The sequence below is a fragment of the Oratosquilla oratoria genome, chromosome 34 (assembly GCF_046742065.1).
Source record: "Oratosquilla oratoria isolate Oo_2021 chromosome 34, ASM4674206v1, whole genome shotgun sequence".
Lineage (NCBI taxonomy): Eukaryota > Metazoa > Arthropoda > Malacostraca > Stomatopoda > Squillidae > Oratosquilla > Oratosquilla oratoria.
The window spans coordinates 42,472,163-42,491,419 of NC_134810.1; the positions used below are offsets into that span (position 1 = coordinate 42,472,163).

At 39.1% G+C, this 19,257-nt stretch overlaps 1 protein-coding gene across 2 annotated transcripts; it reads left to right on the forward strand.

Moving 5' to 3' along the window:
- The first annotated feature begins 274 nt into the window (after positions 1–274).
- On the forward strand, positions 275–6,649 carry LOC143018252 (UV-stimulated scaffold protein A-like). 2 transcript variants are annotated; one of them, XM_076173512.1, is made up of 2 exons: positions 275–402; positions 4,329–6,648. In XM_076173512.1, exon 2 carries the CDS (start codon positions 4,373–4,375, stop codon positions 6,296–6,298), a length of 1,926 nt encoding a protein of 641 aa, XP_076029627.1. In that variant the 5' UTR covers positions 275–402; positions 4,329–4,372; the 3' UTR covers positions 6,299–6,648. The 2 variants fall into 2 exon arrangements, with proteins under 2 accessions (XP_076029627.1, XP_076029626.1); XM_076173511.1 differs by lacking the exon at positions 275–402 and adding an exon at positions 1,252–1,414 and having other exon boundaries at positions 4,329–6,649.
- The last annotated feature ends 12,608 nt before the right edge of the window (positions 6,650–19,257 follow it).

The following is a 19,257-nucleotide window of genomic DNA, read 5'->3' on the forward strand; positions in this document are numbered from 1 at the left end:
CATATAGAAATTTAAGCATTGCTGAGACGTATAAAATCAGCAAAGTTGAACAAATATTAATGATACAAATCTCACGAACTAGTGTAAAATATTACACTAGAATAGTGAACCAAACTGAAAAATTCCCACAAATAGGTGGTTTAACCTTTCCTATTACTTGAAATGACTATACAGCAAGGATGGTATGTTAGGGAAGTTTAACTCATGAAAGATAAATGTGATTATTTTCATTTTATCCTCTTTCAGTTTACCATAAGCCTGGTATTCACAAAAATATACATGCATGTATTCCCAGTTCTTCAACACGAGCTATTAGCAGTAATTTCTCGTCAGCACAACTGTCGCTGATTGTTACGACGTATGATGTAACGAAAGTAAACAAAACAACAGTGGTTAGCATAGGTAAGTGTCATTTAACTACTTTTCAACAATAGAATCATCATCATGGATTACTAAACCATACTAAAGTGAACTGAGATTTTCTTAGGGAAGTAGCGTGATTAAGATCACTCCTAATAGTAACACACAAGAGTCCTAGGCAGTAATAGAGAATTGCCCTGGAGATTGGTAATATATCGAGAATAAGCTTATCACTAATAATAAATATAATAAGCGAGACATTATATGTACCTACTGGTGCTTGTTGCTTGTCTCACCAAGCTTATCTCCAACTTGCATGTACCTGCATACATTGCCTGGTCATAATTTTTCTTGAATTCTTTGGATGAGTAAACTACTAAGTATTTCAGCGGCTTTGACCCATCGTTTTTCGCTCATATTTCCGAAATAATCATTCACATCAGCATGGTATATTAGCACAGCCTAATTCACACCCGGCCATAATTTTTGACGTTATAGTGTATTCACAAGTGTATTTAATTACGGTGTTTACTCTTGATATTGTGTGTGTCGTAGCCGACACCCGTGAAGTAAATCGAACAAGTGAAGTTGGGATACACGAGGTAGTTTGTGATGACGTCACGACTTCACCTGTTCGATTTACTTCACGGGTGTCGGCTATGACACACTTAATATCAAGAGTAAATGCCGTAATTAAATACACTTGTAAATGCACTCTAACGTCAAAAATTATGGCCGGGTGTGAATTAGGCTGTGCTAATATATCATACTGATGTGAATGGTTATTTCGGAAATATGAGCGAAAAACGATGGGTCAAAGCCGCTGAAATACTTAGTACGTCTACGTGATCAGGTATTCCTACAATCGACTACTATGGATAAAGAAGCTTTCATGATATATTGGTTCTTGAATGTTTTTTTAATATCCTGTATTGTCTTTCAGTTTGTTGAGGGAAGATTAAGTAATATGATTAAGGATATACCTCCGGAGGCTGGTAACAGGTTGTTGTGGAGAAGAGAATATTTGTATGTGATACAAATATTTAGATTTTAGGTATTATTTTGATGTTTCTTGGCATGTGTGGGTATTCTGCCATGTAGAGTAATTGGTGGGCTGTGTTTATGGAGGCTGCAGCAAGTGTTTGATTACTTACTTGGTTTACTTGGAGAAATTCCGAGGTCAGTCCTCACAGCCGTAGTGATCTACCACTGCTGCCAGTCCTGCTCTCCCTCCTCAGAAGGGCCAGTTGGTCTGTTATTGTGTTTGATGACAACCTACTGATGGCGGTATAGCCTGGCACTGGGGACTTGTCTGGCACCTTCCATAGAAACCTGTCCAGTACATGCTTAAAGCTATCCACCAAGCATTTGATTCTCTCTCTCACTTCTTTTGGGAGGGCGTTGAATATTTTTGGACCCTCGTGACCTAGGCTGGATACCAGTAAGGTCTTAAGTCTCTCTGGGGCTCTTGGTGGGAGCATTTGTCTCTCACATTTGCGTCCGTGCCTTACGCTGTGATACGGCTTGATTGTTGAGGGTGTGGGGGTCAGGAACATGGAGATCCTTGACTTTGAGGTGTTGTATCTGTGGAGCTTGTAATTGTCTTTAGAACTTTGTTTTGTATGGTCTGCAGGGTGTTGTGGTGTGTTTTAGTGAGATTAGGGGCCCATGTGGGGCTCACATAATTCATCGCCGAGAGTGAGTGTATGCATTGGTTGTATATTGTAGTAATAGATTCTTTCTTTTGTCAAAATATGGTTCCTACAATTGATTTAAGTCAGAATGTGCAATTTGTCTTATGTTTGTGATGACATGGATGTATTGTATGTTATACCATGAAGCTTGGGTGTATGTGTGTGTGGTATGAGAATGTTGTGGATAAAGAGGTGTGGTATTTATTTGTGATCCACCGTCCAATTAGTGAGAAGTGTGGCTGTGGATTTGGTTGGGGCTATTTTGAGTCTATTTGTAGTGAACCAGGTGTTGAGTGTGTTGAGTTATGGCTGTAGTATTTCTGCAGCTTTGTCTGCGTTACGGTGCATGTGGGTTGTGACTAAGGGTTTCCAGATATCACCATATTCAGTTCCCACCATCAATCACCGTTACCAGAGGGCTTTTGGTTGTTAGTTGAAGGAATGAGGGTATTGTTAGTGGGAGATGAGATTGATAGTGACTGAATATAATTTCAGTGTCAGTCACTTCCTCATTCCTGGCATGAACTTCCAGATGGGATCCTAACTCAGGAATACCACTTGGAGGTGGCAAGGCAGCAGTTGGTTTTCCTTTTACAGCACATCAATTACTCTTGACTTTGTCAAAAAATCCCTTGAAGATATTTAGCCCACAGATCATCCGCAATTTTCACATTATCATGTTGGTCAGAAACTTTAGTGTACTGTGTAATTCAATTGTTTCTTCATATTTCCTCCTCTGCGGATTTGTATCCTGTTAGTAATTCTTTTTTTCTTTTTTTTTTGTGGAGACAGTTAAACTATAAATCTTGTCTGCCAAATGCTCCTCACAGTCTGTCAGTATCCAATTATAGATACCATTGGGTCCTGAAATTTTTCTAACATCTAGTATTTACCTTGTATTATATGGGAAGGGGAGCTATGCTCGTGGTGACCCATTTTTGTATCTCGCAAGATCAAGTTTGTTCTTAAATTGTTGTATTGTGTTTGCACACACTATTTCTTCATCCAATTTGTTCCATACATCTATCACTGTATGTGGGAAGCTGTTCTTTTTCAGGTCTCTTCTGTAGTTATCCTTTTTGAGCTTCATTGCATGTCCTGTTCTTCCTCTGTCCCGTTTGAACACTTCCTTATTTTTTATCATAATGTTGTCTCACAACTCCCTCTTATACAAAATCACTCTGTAGTGAAAACAGGTTAGAAATTTTTACTTATTATTATTTCAGCTTCAGTTAGTGCCTCCTCAAATACGTCACCATCCGCTACCAGCTTGGAGGTTCCTACCGTCTTTATTTGTGCATCCTCATTATTGAATGATTCTATGAAAAGAAATATATGAAAATATTATATGAGAGAGTGGTTAGTGAGTGTAAGTCATCATTGTGACTTCACTCGGATTACGTTTCGTTGTTTCAATTTCAGCTGATATAACCATTTTAAAGATTTGCATTTGGAAAAGCATGAAAAGATATACAGGTAAACGTCGACTTACGATGGCATTAGGTTTCGATAGAGCCATCGTAAGACGATCTCATCGTAAGTCGATCCCCACTCTGTTCCGTGGTCACTGTACCTAGCCTACCTGTATATTAACCACCAGAGATACTGAATATAGCCTATTAAACATGTACAGTAGTTTATTTAATTATTTTTATCCTTTTTACCATATTCAAACACTATAATATGTATTTTCAGTACGGAACTTAAATCTCGCGGGCAGCAGCCAATGCCAGCCATACGACGTGACGTAATAATACTCGCATCATAAAATATAGTCACCGCTTATATCGATCGTTCTCTCTTTCACCCGCGAATTTTGAAAACCACAGAGAATGGGATTCAGGGCACATTTGAGAGAATGTAAAAACACAGGGGCGACTACAATAAATATAATCAAGACGCCGATATGGCAGCGTCGCGAATCCACTTGCTCCTCATGACGCCTACGTGTGCGGCACCGTATGGAAGGGGTTAAATTATCATGTCGTCGTCATCGTAAAGTCGAACAATCGTAAGTCGCGGCCATCGTAAGTCGACGTTTACCTGTATGATGTTATCTCAACATATTTTGTGTAGCTACTTTCATATATACTTTCTTATTTTTCCTACAGATTTCTTGTGACTTCACTCAGATTATGTTTCATTGTTTCAATTTCAGCTGATATAACCATTTTAAAGATTTGCATTTGGAAAAGCATGAAAAAATATATTATGTTATCTCAACATATTCTGTGTAGCTACTTTCATATGTATACTTTCTTATTTTTCCCACAGATTTCTTGGCTAGGCTGCCTTGGTCAAGAAGAAATCGGGTAACCATGGAGAACGATACTCGAAAAAGACACTTGTCCTATCTCGTTTTTGAATTGACAACTTCAGGAAAAGATCATCTAGATGAAAACAAGATGAAACAACTAAAGAAAATATGCAAGCATTCTGAATTTTATGTCATTATATTGTGGGAACATTTACAGAAGCAGTTAAAGAAGCAGCATGCAGAAATTCGCCTGAGTGCATTTCAAATTTGTGATGAGATTTTCCATAGGTCTCACTGTTTCAGGGAACTTCTTCTCAAAGATTTTACTGATTTTGCTGCACAAACTATTGGGTTTGACCGTAAAAATCCATTACCCAAGCCAAAACCTGTTGCAAAAACAATGCAGCAAAAGGCCATTGAAGCAATTCAGAGATGGTATGACAAATTTAAGGATGGCTATCATACCCTTAGAATGGGGTACAAGTATCTGAAAGAAGTTAAAAAAGTTGACTTTGAAGAATTGACTGCAAGGACAGAAGAAGAAAGGCAGCGTATTCTGGAAGATGAAAGGAAAGCTGAAGAGACTAAACAGAAGAAAATTGGTAAAGTTCGGGAGGAAATGGAGCAAAATTGTGATGACATCAAGGATTGCCTAACTCAATTTCACAACAGCTTTAAACTTCTCATTCCTGATCTACATGATTTTTACATTCCATATGATGATGAAGGGACAAGTGAGGGAGAACATAGTAAAGAATCAAGTGTTGCATCTATGAACTGTGTTAAAGATGACGGTGATAATAAAGAAGAATATGGGTCGAGTTACATGAGAGAACATGGACTCACAAAGGGAACCAATGTGAAAATTGACATGGATGAGGTAAAGAAGATTCAGGAAACTAATGATAATGATATCATTATTGCAAGTATTCAGGAGCAGTCAGAACTTTTAATGTCCAAATATTTTCCCCTCGTGAAGAAATGGGAACAGTCAATCATGCAGTACAGTGCTGGGAACACAGAACTTATGAAAAGAATAATTGAAGAAAAGAATAAGGTTGAAAGAGCTCTGAAAATATATAGTTCAATGAACATTGTGAAAAGCAAGGCAGTTAAAAAAGATAAAGATGATAGTGACAGTGATGATGATTTCATTGATGTTCCAGAAAAGACTTGTGAGACACCAGTACCAGAATCTGTTCTTCTTGGTATTGGAAGTAGTGTCCGAAATGTTAGTTCTGTGTACGGAACCACAAGTAAAAGCTCGAAGACAAGCACTCGTCATGATGATGATCCTTTGAACCAGCCTTCTACTTCGGGTTTACAGAATATGACCAAGAAAGTCTCACCAAAATCCACTAACAAAAATAAAACACCACAGAAAAAGTGCCCTGATAGTTTCCTTGAAGAAAATTGGGTGCCTCCAGCTAAAATGCAAAACAATATGGCCGGTCTGAGTCAGGTGTGGGTAGCAAATGATGATTTGCATGAAGAAGTAGAAGGGAAGAGCACTGGTATTCTTGGTATTGACACCTGTATTGTTGATTACCAATTGGAATTTGAACCCGTAAAATGGGAATGTAGAGCACCTCTTCCATCTGGCAGACTCTGTCCCAGGATGGACCGTGAACGTTGTCCTTTGCATGGTCCTATTATTCCAAGGGATTTGATAGGACAACCTGTTAGCTCGGAGGATATCAAGAGAGAGAAAGAGGAAAAAGAGAGACAAGAGAGAGAGAATCCTGCCTGGCAAGACCCGGAGCTTCTTGCTGCAATACATGCAGAAACGGGAGTGGATTTGGACATGAAGAAGGCAAAGTTAAGGAAGCGAAAGCATCCAAATCTTACAAATTTGAAAGAGCTTGGTAATACACCAAAAAGAAGACTTGCAAACAAAGTGTTTTCCAAAAAAGCACTCAGACGAGTGAATGCTGCCCTTGCTAAGGCTAACAGTGCAAACAGTAGAGGTCACTTTAACTTTGGTTGAAGTTTGAATGTATTTATAGTATCACAAATCCAGGCAGCTGCTTTTTTGTAGTTTGAGTAATGAACATTTTAAAAAGAATGTAGTGATTTATTGCATATTTATGTAGAAATCTTGAACAACTATATCTAGCAGAAATCTTAGTACAACTAATTGTACTGAATTGCAATATTTTTTAAATTGTCATTATTATAAATCATAAATATTGGCTATCTCCTTTATAAGGGGTAAGAGGCCCTTAGTACATAAATATATTTATATATGTATTTGTGTACATAAGCAATAGTATATATATGTCTGTCCAGTTAAAAAACATAGAAAGTGCACTAACATTGTCAAATAAATATTAATAAAGAATAGAAAATATAACTGGTTATTTCATTCGCCATTAATATTTAGTTGGACACCCTTTCCTCTTGATAACCTCCTGCAGGCACTTTAGGACAGGAAGGGCAAGGTTATAGAGTGTATCCTGTGGTATCCTTCCCCAAGATTCCCGGATCTCCCTCTTATCTTGGCACCTCCTGGATGACGGGTCATCCCAGCATCCTGTCCACTGCCCTGGGTCTGAAGCAGTGTTGCAAGACGCAGCACATGCACAACAAGGCCGCTTCATAAATTCAGCAACCCCCCCTCTCTGTCCCCTCATGCAGAAAAGGAGATGGGGAGAAATCCCTTCGGGTTGCGTCAATTTATTTCTCATACATACTTCCTCACCCCCACCCACTCCCCCTCATGCATCACAACAACATCTATACACAATCCTTCTCCATTCACCCCTATCTTCTGTCCTCTCTCGTCCTTCCTCAACAGACATTCCTCTATTTTGTAATGCCCCTTTTACCCCTTCCATCCATCTCATCCTAGGACACCCCCTGTGTGTATATATATACATATATATATGTGAGAGAGGCAGAGGGGAAAACACACAAATAGAACGAGAGTTTATTCTTTAACTAGTTTCGCACTATGGTGCCTCTTCAGAAAAAATATTCTTTCTGAAGAAGCACCATAGTGTGAAACTAGTTAAAGAATAAACTCTCATTCTATGTGTTTTCCCCTCTGCCTCTCTCACAACCTGTCAAGATGTCATCATATATATATACACACACACACACACAGCTGGGGAATAATAGACATGTCTACTGGAGAAGAGACTGAGAACCTTAAATGGGTGGTGGAGTAACGGTTGTTGTGAGAAATTACATGATGGCGAAAGAAGTATATCTGAGTGAAGACAACACTGAAGCAATCCACATGAATATTAGAACTAAAGCGCTGAATAAAAGAGACCTCGTGGTATCATAAGTCCGTCCCCACCCTCCCACCCTAAGACGAGCTTGGAATAAAACTGAATATCAAGAAATGTTGGGTACATCTCACTCGATGAAAAGGGATGCTTGTCTTGCTTTTTGCTCACACGTATTGGTACTAGACACCAGAACTGGGGCCAAAGGTAATATAAAGTGATGACAGTATGTTCCAATGTGTCAAGGTGACTAGGACCAGGGTACGGAAACAACAAGCACTAAGGAGATATGATCAACGGTACACACACAAAGTAAAACATCAAGACCATGTGATCTCCATCGTAATATTACCATGAGCCTATCACTATTTGTAAACAATAAAACATGTATTTGCCACAACTAAAGTTGGTGAATTGCACAACTTTTTTTGTGGTGGTTGCACTATAGAAAATAAAATAAGAACATATTTACAATAATCACAAGAAATGACTAAGAAATAACTAAAGCGGAAAGACAGTTGAGAGTAATCCAAAACAACTAATTTTCTGGAACAAATAAACTACACAATGGTATTTCCCAATCCCAAAGAGCAATAATTTAACCTATGGTATTCAATCTCTTCTTAAGTAACCTCCCTGCCCATGACCCAGAACTTAAAAAAGAAAAGAAAAAAGATTACTTGCCAATTATAACTCGGCATAGAAATTGCAAAATAGCAGCTAAGAACACTTAGGCCTACTTAAATCAACTAAAGCAATGTCTCAGGAATAACTAATTGGAAGCCTTATTAAAAAGAAATCTGTAAAATCGCTCACTCTAGACAACAGGGACAGATGGCACGTCCTACTGTGAAATTAAATGGCTTAGACCAGGTATAGGCAACCTTTTCAAACGCGCGTGCCAATGTAGTGGTGGTGCACCGACCGCGTCTGAGACACCCGTCTCCCATGCAGACCGAGCCGGGACTGATGACGTCACCAACGCGAGCGGAAGCACGCACACTCACCAGGGCTTGCAATTGGCCCACAGCCAAAGGGAAGGCGGCCAATCAGAGGACTAGTCAGAAACCTGACAGTGAGCCGCCACCAGGATTTAAAAGACGGCCTCTTGACAACGGAGGGCAAAACAGCCACAAACACCTGACACAACACATTACACCTAGACCACACCGTACAGACTATCTGTCAGGTGCGCCCGTCCCACGTGCGGTGTACACGATAAGACATGTATAACCGTACCTACTAATAATACATCCCTTCACCAGCTTTGACTGGTGATAGCAATAATGATGAAATAATAATAGTAATAATAATATTGCAAGCACATACAACTCAAACCCAACCTGGGGAAAAGCAGGCTACTCAGGCCCCACCTGTGGCTTAACAGGAACGCGCTCTACACACGGAAAGTGAACTCTACTCACTTCCCGTAAGATACACACACACACCTCTCACGAACATAGCCACGCCACACCCACAAACATCTACACTTACTTTTTCTTCGACTAAAATTCGCTTCCTTTCTAACTTTCTCTTATACTACATCTTCTTATTTTAGTTTACCTCACACTAAAGATTTTTCCGTTTTTCCACCTTTCTCTACTACTACGCCTCCTACCATTTTCAAACTTTTGTTGGTGACCCTAATCCTACTCCCGGCGTCGGCGCCGCCGTCCAAGCTCCCAGTCCATTTCTCCCGAGCCACGACCACCAACTGCCCCAAATCGCTCGCTAGTTCGCCCGGTGGCAATAGCCCTCTTTTATACGCTACTATCTTTTCATTTTCTTACAGGCATTCTTCCCCTCCCACAGAAACCGAGCCCGCGCAAGCGAGTGGTCTTTCCTAGGAATTCAGAATAGCCTCTACTACTACGCCTCCTACAATTTTCTCAACTTTCGGTGATTCTATTCCCGGCTGTCGGCGCCGCCGTCCGAGTTCCCTGCCCATTTCTCCTGAGCCACGACCACCAACCGCCCCTAATCGCTCGCTCAATCATCCGGGGGCAAAAGCCCTCTTTTATACGCTACTATATTTTCATTTTCTTACAGACATTCTTCCCCTAGCACAAAAAACGTCACCGCGCAAGCGCGTGGTCTTACCTAGCAAGTCGCAGAACAGCCTCTTTGATCGCAACAGCAACATCCTTCAGCCCCCTGACCTTTTCTCTCTCCTAACACCGGAACGAGGACCTACGGAGTCCCGTCCATCCTTTGTACTCACACTTTTCTAGATGTTGAATAAATAGATAAAAGATAAAAAAAAAAAAAAAAAAATCACCTTCCCGAGCAGAGTTTTAGTCCTTGGTTGCTCATCCTAGAACAAAACACCAAAATCGACCAATCATAATCATCGATGCAAAAAGTTTCATGTGCCAACAGAAATTGTTGGGGACATATTATTATCTACTATTTCTTAAATATTGGGGATCCTTTTCAGATACTAAAAAATCACACTGGAAAGAATCAAAGAATATTGTATGTGTGATTTGTGAGTCATGTTAGATTGAATGAAGTAAAATCTTGTAACGCAATATTTTAATTAGAGATTGTTTTTGCTTTTATGTGCAATTCTAGCTATCATCTAAAACCACACAATTCAAGAAATCAAAATTTAACATTAACAAAAATGTAGATATTTTTTTACGTTTATGGTAAATATATCGAAAAGCAGACATTAACCACTTTTGATGTAATATGCGGCTACTAAAAACAAGATAATCGTTTTGGATAACTGGATCCTATCATTTACGAAACATGAAAGAATAAATAAAAATTGTCACGCCAAGCCCAGCGAATGATGCAACTAGACAGGGCAAAAGCAGTGTAATCAGAAACTTGTATAAAAACTGTCTATCCATGGCTTCAAATTAGCCTACTCTCCCAACTGCCTGGAGATGCGTCATTATCACCCTCTTCCCCAAACCAGCAAAATACAAAACCTTTCTAGATAACTACCACACAATCGCACTTACAAAATGTTTCTGTAAATTACCAGGGGAAAAAATCTCTTTTCGACACTCATAGCAATTGCAACGGCATTCTCTCATACCACATTTTCAAACAGGATTTCCCGAGCGGGCTACAACATTAATGGAAAGAGGGACAATAACCCGCAATGTATTTACCAACAAATGCTGCATTTCTTTATTTGCAAAAAGCATAAAACATGGCCCGGAAATGATGGATCGTCCACAAGCTTTACCCCCCCCCCCCCGCCCTAGGACTACGCATGACAACAAACCAGTCCTCATCACATAGGCAACAAGAAGGAGCCCTCAAGGAAGCGTCTTCAGCAATTTTCTTTTCACCCTAGTTATTGATAACATAGCACAACAAATTCCCTCGAAAATATCTGTTAACTTGTATGTAGATGATTAAGCCCTGTTCTGCTTCGGAACCAACCCTGCTCATAAAATACCATACCCCGAGTGGACCAGTTGACAGAAGACCATGGATTTCGTTTCTTCACCTCGCAGTCTCCACTTACCTCTGTAGACGACGTTGCTACAAGGAAACGCCATTGACCTGCCTATCTATTTACCAAGAGTCTTCATTATGGGAGGTAACCAGCTAGCGTATGCACATCACCCCAACCCTTTCCATTACCATCCATCACCCATTTGTTTTCCTTTTATCTTAGCTTCTTGTGGATGAAGGGCCATCCCTTTCTTCCGCCCACTGTCCGGATCAGAAGCAATGAAGTAAGACACAGTACATCCACATCAGGCCCATCCGCTTTATTTACAACTCGACTCTCCCTCATCGTCCCTTCGTGCGAAAGTAGAGAAGACGAGGGGACACGCACCAAACAGGAAATGATGACGGAAGAAAAAAATGTGTACATTTTTTGAGAGCTATCAATCAGAATGCAAGGAAATTGTTGAAAAAAAAAACACAGGAGGGCAGTAATGCACAGGAAATACTACAAGGAAACTTAACATAGCATATGCTAGTGGAGATGGTTTATTATCGGCCAGGATGGAGATAAATGATTACTTGGGGGTAAACGAGCCTGGTATTTTGTGCTCAGTAGAGACCATATATATATATATATATATATATATATATATATATATATATATATATATATATATATATATATATATATATATATATATATATATAATCTACAGCTAGAGAATAAGAGATATACCCCCTGGAAAAGAGATAGAGAAGATAAAATAGAAAGAGTGGTAATGGTTGTTATGAGACAGAAGGCAAGACTGAAGCAACCCACTTGAAAATTAGAGCCACAGGGCCAAATACAAGAGACTTCATGGTGGTGAATGTCCCCTCGAAGGCAAGAGCTTAGAATGAAGCTGAATCAAGATATGTTTTTTGGACACAACTCTCCTTAAAAAAAAACCCTATTGAACAAAGTAACAATTTAGTCCATATTGGAGAATTTAATTGCCATGAGGTACACTGGGAGGAGTGGAAAGCAAATGGTAAGGCAGATTCCTTGCGGGAAATACCCTGTTCAGTATAGTGATGAACACATTGACCTGGTGGGCAAAGAAGTGACTCTAGTAAGAGAAGATGACGTTCTCACAAGATTAGATATGCTACTACAAAGAGCCAGACATTATCAGTTCCGTGAAATACATTTGTCCCATGGGAAAAAATCGACCATGTAACAAATAAATTTCAGCTGGAGTATGACGAAATAAAGCCAAGGAATAAATTGCACAGGCAAGTGTGACTCAATTCTGCGAAGGCAGATTACTCAGACTTGAAGAAATTCCTTGAAGAAGCACAATGGGAGGAATTCATGAATACCATAGGAATAAGGAGAAAATGGGAAATATTTTCATGGACATTACAACTTAGTAGAGAGCAAATGTGTATGTACCTAAGATTATTGGAAGCAAGAGGCAGAAACAGGATTGGTTCAACTAAAGGTGTGAGATTGAAAAAATGTCTGATAGAGACATAGCTTGGAAAAAATGGAGGAAAAGAACAATCAGTAAAACAAAAGAAGCTCACAAACAAGATGGGGATGACTATGCAAGAATCCGCAGGAAGAAAGTAATTTTGAAAAGGGTGTAGATAAGGGCAGAGGTGACCTGAAACTGTTTTACAGGTTTATCAGTGATAAATTGAGACAAGGATGAAATAGTGGAAGGTAAAATCTTACAGGAGTCCTCAGCTCAGGCAAAAAATAATAAGTGAAATGTTCTAATTGGTCTTCACAGAGGAGAATTTTTTTTAGAAGTAGGAAACAATAATTCGTGTCAAGGAGATCTAAATGTAGAATTAATGGAAGTGCTCAATCATTTAATGTGACAAAAACTTCGGGACTTGATAAGATCTCAGACTGGATAATTAAAGAATGTAGGAAACAACTGGTGGACAAGACTCAGACTTATTCTGTGTCTATAAAAAAAGAAAGAAAAAAACATAGTGCCGCATGATTAGACAAGGGCAAATGTAGTACCAATTAACGAAGATGAAAGTAAGGAAATACCACTTAATTATAGGTCGGTACACTGACCAGCACGATAGTGAAATTATGCAAAAGGGTTGTGAAATATTGAAATATCTTGAAGAGATGAACATTCTGAGAGACACTCAGTTTGGCTTCAGATCTGGAAGACCACATTTCAAGGCAATTGTAATTGTTATTTCGAACTATGTGTTCTTTTCATTATCTGCACTTCATGTATATTGATTCAATGCCAAATAAAATTATTATTATTATTATTATTATTATTATTATTATTATTATTATTATTATTATTATTATTATTATTATTATTATTATTATTATTATTATTATTATTATTACTATTAATTATTATTATTATTATCATTATTATCATTATTATCATTATCATTATTATTATTATCATTATTATTATTATTATCGTTATTATTATTATCACTATTATTATCATTAATTATCATTATCATTACCATCATCATTGTGATCATCATTATCATCATCATCATCATCACCATCACCATTATCACCATTATCACCATCATTATCATCATTATCATCATTATTATCATCATTATCATCAACATTATCATCATTATCATCATCACCATCATCACCATTATTATTATCATTATTATCATTATCATTAACTATTATTATCATTATTATCATTATTATCGTTTCTATTATTATTATTATTGTTGTTATTATTATTATTATTATTATTATTATTATTACTATTATTATTATTATTAATTATTATTATTAATTATTAATTATTATTATTATTATTATTATTATTATCATTATCATTATTACCTGTCCGGGCCCGATCTTGGAACGCAACACAGCTGCACCAGTTCAAGCGATAGTCATGATCAATTTGGGGGGCATTATAAGCCAGGGAGCGCGTTGCTTCACTTACAAGCTGGCGCCAGTCACCACGGACTCTCAGAGCAAACTCCCATGCAAACATTAAAAAAAGAAGAAAAGAAAAAATCAAAGCAGGGTTGTCTCTTGTGGAGACAATCCTGCGAGTACGATCAGCATCGGGGAAACGTTCCACATGCCCATATATCCGGTGATTTTCACCAATTATGCCGGTAACTGGCCTAGACTGAGTCTCACAAAACGAGCTCTGGTTTGACATGAAGTCATTCCAACGATACCCAGTGATTCTCGGAAGGTACTTAGTACCAACGACATCGAGATGCCTCTTGAAGTCAGGATTTAATGTCCATGTCTCACAGCCGTACTTGACTTGACTTGAAGATTCGAATCTTAGTCCTAGTGCGTAAATAACGACAACGTCATATGATCTGATTAAACGATTCCATAAAATCGTGGGCAGTGTCACTCCTTCGAAGTACTTCGTGACATGACCCGCCACTGTTATGCACTACACCACCAAGATATGTAAAGCTTTCCAAGATCTCAATGTCCTCGCCACATGCATGGACAGCAGCGGCGGCGCCAGGAATTTTTAGTTGGGTAGGCTAAAGGGGGGCTGAGCAAATTTTTTGGAGGGCTGAGCAAATTTTTTGGGAGGCTAATAGTAATGTGATAATACACATATATTATCCTCATTTCAGAAGGGGAGGGGGTTAATGGTTGGGCTAGCACTGATGGCTGACAAATCTTTAGCCCTGACAAAGATTCCACTTGATAGAATTATTTCAATAAATGTTTTAAATTTTAAATTTGCTCATTTTAGTTGGGGGGGCTAATGGGGGGCTGGCCACTTTTTTTTGGGGGGGGGGGCTAAAGCCCCCCCAAGCCCCACCCCCACCCCCCACCCCCCTGGCGCCGCCACTGATGGACAGACTGAACGGTGTCTTCCAGTAAGCCCCCAAACTCCTGGATCTTGATCTTAGTCCAAGAGTCCTCAAGTCCAAGCGGTCTCGTCTCCCTGTGCTGCCTCTGAGGGATGCAACCAAACCCTCCAACAAATCCGCAAAAAGGACAGCATCATCAACAAATACAAGGTCGCTGACCTCGGTGTTGCCAATAGATGGTCCGCAACGACATTGATCGACAAATCTGTCCAATACCCAGTCTATGCAGGTGTTGAAAAGTGGTGGGGCGAGGACACACCCTTGTCTAACTCCTGAACTAACAGGAAAGAAGGTAGACACGCCTCCTCCATAACTTTACAACACTCTTTGTCCCAGAGTATAAGCCAGATATCGGGTCAGTAATCATTGCAGGATTCTTACAGATCCACAGAACATCCCACAGCACCCCACGATGCACCAATTCAAACGCCTTCTGGAGATCAACATACACTGCAAGAAACCCCTATTGAAACTTATGTCGGCGCTCCACAAGAATACGAAGCGCTAGTACCCGATTAGCTGTTGACTTACCTGTCGTGAACCCAGACTGTTTATGCCTCTGAAGCTTTTGCAAATGTGAACGAATCTGTGTTAATAATAAGTAGACAAGCACCTTACCTGGCACACTGAGCAGTGTAATGCCAAGGTAGTTCTTGTATTCTTTCCTGTTCCCTTTCTCCTTCCAGACAGGGATGACCAAACCCTTTTTCCAGACAAAAGGAATAGTATCAGACTGTCGGACAGCAGATAGCACCGCATGCAACCCGCGGATCATGACTTCACCCCCAGGTTTCAGCGACTCCGCACTGATATTGCAGATGCCAGCTGCCTTTCTACCCTTCAAATTATTCACAGTTTATTTGATCTCCGTCAGAGAGGGCGGAGATTCGTTTATCGGTGAATCAGGAACCACCACCTGAACACCATCAAGGGGAAGCTGTCCTCTTGGAGGGTCACCCATGAACAATTGCTCAAAGTCCTCGGCAAAGGAGCTACACATCTCCACACCTGAGACTAGCTCGACATCAACTGTTCGGATTGTCCTCCTCTGGCTCACAGACTTGGAGCGGATTTTTTTTTTTCAGGGGTCGGTAAGCAGGCATGGGATCATTTGCAATAGAATGTTCCTCTACATCAGTGGTTCTCAACCTGTGGTTCATGGAACCCTATTGGGCCACGAGGGTCAATAAAATGGGCCACCAACTGAAAGCCACTAGCAGTTAGTGGATGCAAGACGATTAGATTTAGTGTTGAAGTCATCTCCAAGAGGTTAGATAATAGCAGTGCATAAGTGCGGGGTATACGTGAAAATAGGTTGAGAACCCCGACTCTATATCCTCAGCGACTCCCCTGGCGTACCCCTCCTTCTCCATTCTCATAAGAGCTCTAGTCCGCCGTTTCTAAGTCCTGTATTGATCCAGGTCCCAAGTCATTCTAGTACCACGGCCTAACTCTATATTCTCCAGTGTCTCCCGCGACGCCACGCCACTCCTCGACATTGGGCGCTCTCCAATGCACTCTTCGGCAGCTGTCAGCGTTTCACGTTTAAAAATATCCCACGGTTTTTCAGGGTTCTCAAGAGAGCTAAGTGTCTCAAACCGATTAGAGATTGCTACCGCATACTCCTAGGCACAGACATCTGATATACAGGCCGAGGGGGCAGTCACAAGTGAATAAAGAGTGGGGACGAGTTTCGATGAGTGGCCGATGGAGCGTGGGTGGCGCTGCGATCGCGGTGCGTTTTTTTACGGTTTGGTGATCGTATAATCGAGCGCCTACATCGAAAAACGAGCGAGTGGTGTCAATTCAAATGGATCGTATAAACGAAATATCGGATATTGAACCATCGAATAGCGAGGGAAACTTGTATATACGAGTATATAACACACACACACACACACACACACACACACACACACACACACACACACACACACACACACACACACACACACACACTCGTCGGATGGACGGCGAAGATTGGAGCTCCGAAGAAAAAGTTAAATTTTCGTGGATCTCAACGTCAAGGAAGTACATTTTTGTATTTACAGGGAAGGGGAAAGCTCGTGGTGTAGTGGGAAGGTGATGAAAAAGGAGAAAGGGAGGGATTACTGAGGGAAATGGAAGTGAAGAAGGAGAGGACTTGGTCCAGGCAGGCAGACGCCATATAAACAAACGCGGCCCAGAATTCAGTGACGAGGAAGAGACTAACGAAAGTGTAAAGATTAGAAATATAGATAAGAGCAGCACAATGGAAAGGGAAGATAACAATTTCCAAGGATTTAATGTGTGTGTGTGTGGGGGGGGGGGTGAAGCCAACCCTCCCCGATTAGCAAACCTAGAAGAAAAACTTGAAAAAATCGTCCAACATTGGGAGGATAGGTTCGGTGAACTCACAAGGATCACGCAGAGAGTTGAAAAATTGGAAGAATTAGAGAGGGTGAACCAAAAACTAACTAAAGAAATAGAAGTATTAAAAAGACAGTTAAAAGAAGTAAAAGATGAGAATGAGGAATTAAAGAGGAATAATAAAGATAATAAAGAGTCCATACCAAAAGAAGCACAGGGTCGGAAAAAATCCAAGAAAATAGTAAAGTTCCATTTACTGACATAATAAAAGAGCAAATGAAAGAACAAACTGAAGACTCAGCTATTAAAGTGATGAGACAGAAGGAGAATATAGTAAGAGACTTAGCAGATAAAAAGAAATGTATGATTATATTAGGAATGGAAGAGAAGTATAATCTAAATAGAACCACAAGAATCGAACAGGAAAAAGAAAAAGTAAGCAGTTTACTAGAATTAGTTCAGGAAGATGAACCTGAAATCATGAAACAAATTGAAGAGATGTATAGATTCGGAAAATATAGTACAGATAAGACCAGACCAATTAAGATTAAATTCAGGTCGCAAACGACAGCAGAGAATATCTTATCCAAAACAGGAAAACTAGCAAACAGTGAACAATATAAAAAGGTATGGATAAAAAGAGAAATTAATAAAGAGGAAAGAGAGGAGGAAAAAATGAAAAGACAAGAAGCTAAGGAAAAAAACGAGAACAGAACAGAGTCAGAAAAAGAGAAATTCTATTGGAGAGTAGTGAATATGAAAGTGAGGAAATGGGACATACCAGAGAAAAAGAAAAGGGAAACAGAAAATACAATGGAAGTAGCAGAAAATTAAGAGTGTCTTACACAAATATAGATGGATTAATAACAGGATTGAATGAACTGAATGATTATCTGAAGGAAAAAGAACCGGATATAATGGGAATTGTAGAAACAAAATTAAAAGCTCCACTACCACCCAAATGTAGGACAGGATGCATATAATTATTGGATTAGAAACAGAGAGACAAAACAAGGGGGTGGAGTTATGTTCCTAAGAAGGATATAAACGTGAGGTGTGTCACATATGGAAATAATACAGTAGAGATGATTATGATCGAAGTGTAAGACAGAGATAAGAAGAGTAGAAAGTTTGTGATAAATTGTGTGCCTCCAAAAACAGTCTCGTGGGAAGAGAGTGAACATAAAAGTATGTTAGAAGACACAAGGATAACATTAAATAAGATATTGGAAGATGGAGGAAGAATAGTTATGATGGGCGACTTTAATTACAAAGAAGTTTGGTGGGAAGAGATGACAGTAAAAGGTGGAGACGACTCATGGGGAAATGTTCTACTCGAGATGATTATTGACCATACAATGACACAATGGATACAAGAGAACACTAGGTATAGAAATGAAGAAGAACCATCGAGACTAGACCCAATAATGACATCTGAACCTAAAATAGTGGAAAAGATTGAATATTAGACACCAATAAGTAAAAGTGACCACATATTGATTTAACTGGAACTAAACGAGGAAAAATATATGAAAATAAATGAACAATATAGAAAAGGAAGAATGATGTATGAGAAAACAAATTTTAATAAAATAAGAGAATTCTTTCAAAAAGAAAACTGGGAAAGAATACACAAAGAAGGAACAACAGTGGAAGAGAAATGGAATATTTTGACAAAAAAAGTATATATATATATATATATATATATATATATATATATATATATATATATATATATATATATATATAAAAGAGTGGAAAAGTATGTCCCAAGACAAAAACAAGAATAAGAATAGGTAAAGTGCTGGTACAACAAAAGTTGTAGGGAGTTGAAAGACAAAAGAGATAAAGCTTGGACCAAATGGAAGAAACACAAAAGACCTGAATATGGAAAATATATACTTGTTATAGAAATGAATATGTACAAGTGTGCAGAGAGGAAAAAATAAAATATGAAAAAGATATCATAGAAAAATGTAAAGATCAACCAAAACTATTCTACAGATTTGTAAACAACAAACTGAAAAAAAAACAAGAATTAGAGAAATTAAGACAAGGAGTTGAATACACAGAGGAAATAGAAATG